The 5,325-nt window shown below is 36.3% G+C and overlaps 1 protein-coding gene across 1 annotated transcript; it reads left to right on the forward strand.

The window, feature by feature from the left end:
* Positions 1 to 1,439: 1,439 nt before the first annotated feature.
* LOC124354754 (forkhead box protein D3-like) lies at positions 1,440 to 5,005 on the forward strand. Its single transcript, XM_046805437.1, has one exon. The coding sequence runs from the start codon at positions 2,518 to 2,520 to the stop codon at positions 3,751 to 3,753; it is 1,236 nt and encodes a 411-aa protein (XP_046661393.1). The 5' UTR covers positions 1,440 to 2,517; the 3' UTR covers positions 3,754 to 5,005.
* Positions 5,006 to 5,325: the final 320 nt, after the last annotated feature.

Genomic DNA, 5,325 nt, shown 5'->3' on the forward strand with positions numbered 1-5,325 from the left:
TCATGAATATCGCAATTATCTATTTCCACAACATTTATGTACACTGGAATATGCATTCCGATTTTTCTCACAATATCTTTACTCTCCTCAAAATTTTCAAATTCTTCAAGTAAACTGAAATCGTATAAAATGTGTTCAATTATAGCCTAATATTTTAACGTGAGACACGTAACACCTTTGCTATACGCTAATAGGCTATGTTAAGTACGCTACATTGTGCGCATCAATACAATAATTCGTACATTAATTTCTCAGATCAAAATGTAAATTTCAGTTGAATGAATAAGATAATAACAGGACTATCCACTGTACTGAGCGCAAACTAAGTACTGTTAATGTTTACAAAAAACATATTTTTATTGTTTATTATTGGCTTAAAACGAAATTATGGCAAGCCAAGAAACAGTGTAAACAGTTTTCAAACAATTAAACATAATATTAGTTGATACGAGAAAAATAGTTAGGTAAATAACAAATATTTTGTCAAAAACAAGCGGATGTTTCAAATGATAGTCTAACTTTCGTTTCTTTGATGCCTACTCAGGAAGTGTATCTAGAACTTATACATTTTGAAAAGTGAAATATTGACTTGTAAATAAGTGACTTATCACATTTACAGGTTGATGTTTTTAATCAATTAATTTGAAGAAACTTTTATTCCCTATCAATTTTGTTTTGTTGTAACCAAACTTGTTAATTCCCATATCTTCTGCCACATTTGCAGGAATTAATATAGTTAACACGCACTCTTAATTATCTTTTGGGTTATCGTTTATAAACTCATAATTTGTACAGATTATTTATTATATTCAGTATATTAGTAGTAATATGTTTAATGTATTTATAAAAGTCTTAATTACCTAATGAGTTAATATTTATACATGATCAGATAGTTCAATCAATATTTTAGGCAAAGGAATGCATTTGTTTAAATACTGATAGTTCCCAATAGTTAACCTTCTATAGTTAAGTTTATTCATATTATAAACTTATCTAAATATAACAGACACTTATGGAGCAACATAAAACCCATTTTTTATATACTTAGTGCAACACTACATCGTAACATTTACAGCCTACATACGAAAGGGATAGTTTCCTTTCGTTTACATAAATAGGCTTTGGAATTAAATCAATTAAAGCACCAAACAAAAAGTAATTTTTAATAACGGGTTGTATTAACGATTCATTGATGGTCAATATTGGATTCAAAGTAAATAATTTCATGTTTGCTAGGGTAAAAAGATAAATTCAAATAACATTTAGAAATTAATGAACCTTCAATTGCCCTCATATAACTTTTAACCTATTAGGTATATGCTAGACTACTGGTTTGATTATATAGACTATTTTTATCTATTTTTAACTTATAAATTTACTGTAAGGTTTTTATATATGTAAATTAATATAAGTGTTGAGCTATCAAGTTTATATTGACTCATAGAAGATGCACTTCTAGTAGATAATTGTAGCCTAAGTTTATCAGTGTTTTAGTTGTAGTATTGTCATGCAGTTACTAAAATGTATAGCAAGACACTAAAGAATGGCTGTGTTGTTTTCACCCCATACCTCATTTTTATTACATACGGGCCTCTTAAGGCTATTACTGTTAAGTGATCTATTTTGGTCAACAGTTTACTAATAAAATACTGTTAAAAAATGCAGAATTTTTAATTAATTTTTTTATAAAAGACGCGTGCAGTAAAGTACTTTGTTACATCGGTTAAAACAGTTACTAATTTATTGTAGAAAAGTTTAGTAAAGATTAATTAATTATGAATGACAGAAGTGGTAGGAGTTGAGTATTTATTTTTTGTACCGATTTGTGAACTCTATGTTTTCAGTAGGAGGTCTTAGAGCCATTATAACCTTCGCCAACGCTTTTGTGACGTTGAATGTAAGTAGCCTGCACACGACCATGTGCAACTGTCAATTTATGAGTTTTTATTTTAGCCGTTCCCGTTTTCTCGACCGTTTGGACGACTTATGCCTAAGAACCTAGTTTTAGATTATATTACTCGAGATACATCACGTTATATAGATTACATGTAACAAATACAATCATATTCTATTACGCTATTCATTGCGAAAAGTTGTTCTAACAATTTATACTACTACTGGACCTAATTATAATTTTTTTTTAACACCTATCTAACATCATAGGCCTATTCACGTTCACCCTATGTTTGTTTAGGTTATAAGGTACAAACATTCAATTACTTTTAAATTATAAAGCGATTACTCTACAAGGGGTTCGTAAATTTCGGAAGGAATGAGTTACTCATGAAGCACAAATCGTGAAGGATCAGAGGGACTAGAGGTATATCTAAAACGACTACACAAATAAGCCCAATGTTTACTAATAAACGAATAGTATTGGCTGTAAGTGGATAGGGTGTGATGATGGGTAGGGGGGGAGAGGAAGCGTCACAAACTCCGGTGGGAATGAGGTCTACATAATCGCCAGCTTTATTAAGTGCTCTTACCTGAAAGAATCCATAAGAAACAGAAGAGCTGATGTTGTTGGTGGCGGTCGCGCGCTCTCAGTCAATTTGCTCAGCCATAGCGGGCCGGGCGCCCCTCCCCCCGACCAATGAGAGACCAGGGCACGCCCCTCCCCTCTCCCGGGGTACTGCACCCCCAGAGGGCCACGGTGGTCGTCAGTCACACGCCGCTGACGGTGCCGCTTCCATGTGTGTTGAAATGGACGACGGACGCCTGTTCTTAGGCTACCACCACGTGCAGTCTGCCGCGTCTTTCGAGAGCCCATTGGACTTGCGGGGTCACTTGAGTCCACCGGCAGCGCCGTCCAACTTGTCGTCCCCCAGCACTGCCGAGGAGTCCGACCCTGACATAAACGTGGACTCGGACGACCCGGAGGACGCTTCTCTACGGAACGATCTCGCCGTATTCAGGGCGCGCGCGGACTACGCAGACTTCCAGAGACACTACGGCGTCACCTCGGACCAGACTAGAGTAGAAGAACCGACGCAGGAGGAGGAAGAAAAGAAGTCGACCTCCAACTTGGTGAAGCCGCCGTATTCCTACATCGCACTCATAACCATGGCCATTCTCCAGTCACCACACAAGAAACTTACCCTGAGCGGTATCTGCGAGTTTATCATGTGTAGATTTCCCTACTACAGAGAGAAGTTCCCGGCGTGGCAGAATTCTATCAGGCACAACCTCTCATTGAACGATTGCTTCATCAAGATTCCCAGGGAACCGGGAAATCCGGGAAAGGGAAACTACTGGACCCTAGATCCGATGGCGGAGGATATGTTTGATAATGGGAGTTTTCTGAGGAGACGTAAACGCTACAAGAGGCAACCTCCGGAGTTTCTTCTCCGAGAGCATCACGCCGCAGCGATGGCAGCGTCCTTCCTGGGACCGGATCCTTATCACCCGGCACTTCATCCCGCCCTGCACACAGGACCGTACCCGTACCTCTCGCCGCTACCACCGGCCGTGCCGCTTCTACCTCCTGCCGATCTAGCCAGACTGTCATTGGGACTCAACCTCCTGACCAGCTCCAGCCAGACCATGCCCTGCAAGCCGGTCCCTGTCACCGCCTCCTCGGCTCTTCCCTTACCGAGGCCGGTGTTCAGCATAGACTCGCTCATCGGTAAGAGCGCCCCCAAGCCTGTCAAGCCCGCCCCTAAGGTTCCTGACCACCTTGGCCTCCCGCCCGTGAATGTCACCAGGAGCCTGGACTCTGCCTTCACTCCACTTTCTACCGCCTGGGCCCGGTGAGCCCAGTGGACCCTTGCTGACGCTAGACTTTAGTGTAGATGTGAGTACTAACACATTTGTTAACACATTGATTATGTAGCACCACGCAAGAATCAAAACCTTCACGTTAATCGTAAGCTGTTTGAAAATAACCATACGGAAAAAATAAAGGACATTTTGGAAATATTGGTAGCAAAGCATAATAATGTCCAATATTGTTGTAAGATATGCTGTAAATTAATTAAAAAAATCTGAAACCCAACAATAAAATGATGGAGCACCATATAAGTTATATCAAACCAAAACCTGCTTTATTTACAAAAGGTGTTAAACAGCAAATCCATTGCGATAATTGTGAAGTGATATAAAAATCACGAGTTTTATAAGATTTAGTACCGTTAAATTAATGAAGTCGATTTTAAGTATTTCGACATATTAGTTGTAATTTATACAACACTGTTTATTATTAATAGGGTGTTAAAGTAACTTATTATAGGAAACATATTTTTTAGGTACAAAAGTGTAATTGATTCCATAATGTGCGACGTTACTGGCTGGTGTTCCATTTCAAAATTACTGAGCTAATTATGGTTTATTAATTTAAGCTATAATAATTTAAAACCAGTATTTTAAAGTTAAATAATTGTGTGAAAATAAATTCATTTTATTAATCTACTTCAAAGTTGGCGTTAGTTTATGGGTTGTTATAGCCTAATAGTTTTTCGTTTATATGGCTTAAATTACGATATGTAAATGTGTTCATAAAATATTTTAGATGTAGTATTTCATACGTTTCAAGCGTGTATATAAATATTTAAATGTATTGCTATGTTTAGTTAAGAGCGTTCGGAAATATAAAGACGATTGTATAGTGTAAAATCTCGTACTTAGTTTAGGGTTGAAAATAGTTTTTATTTAATTTTACCTGTATAACAGAAAACTTTTTATAAACTTACTAACAAATTCATCTTAGGTAATGACTTTCGTTCAAGTTATTTTTAAAGTTCCTTTAATTAAATGATATAACATGGTAATAAATTATTATTTGTGTAATTATAATATTTTATATAGCTTAATGCTAAACTTAAGTTCTGATAAGCTGAAACGCATAATGTTTGTTTCCCTCTGTGTAAGAAGTTTTGGGAGTATTTTTGAAAGCAATCGACAGGCCTATTATGATTGCTGTTCTTGTGGCCTATCACGGCTTACATAAGTGTTTAACTATGTACATTATTTGAAATAATATCCTTTTCCTGTTGCTATATTGTTATTACAGAACCACAAACAAGGAAACTCCATAGACTTACCATAGAAACAACATGCTTTATCAAACTCAATTATACAAACTTTGTAATCTCCTATAGGTTCTTTTTACATGTGTTTGAAAATTTTGCAGTTTTTTTATCAAAAGATTCCAAACATTAGTCTGGTTTTGGATTTAACCTAGAAAATTTTAATACTTCAAAGCAAATGTACATAATTAATAGTAAGCAAACATAATTCTAGTTCACAAATTAAAATAAGCGCCGTGGTTATAAATATATAAATTACAGTCAATAATAACTAATGGTTAGGTCTAAAACACGTACATTT

This window comes from Homalodisca vitripennis, chromosome 2 (genome assembly GCF_021130785.1).
Source record: "Homalodisca vitripennis isolate AUS2020 chromosome 2, UT_GWSS_2.1, whole genome shotgun sequence".
Classification (NCBI taxonomy): Eukaryota; Metazoa; Arthropoda; class Insecta; order Hemiptera; family Cicadellidae; genus Homalodisca; species Homalodisca vitripennis.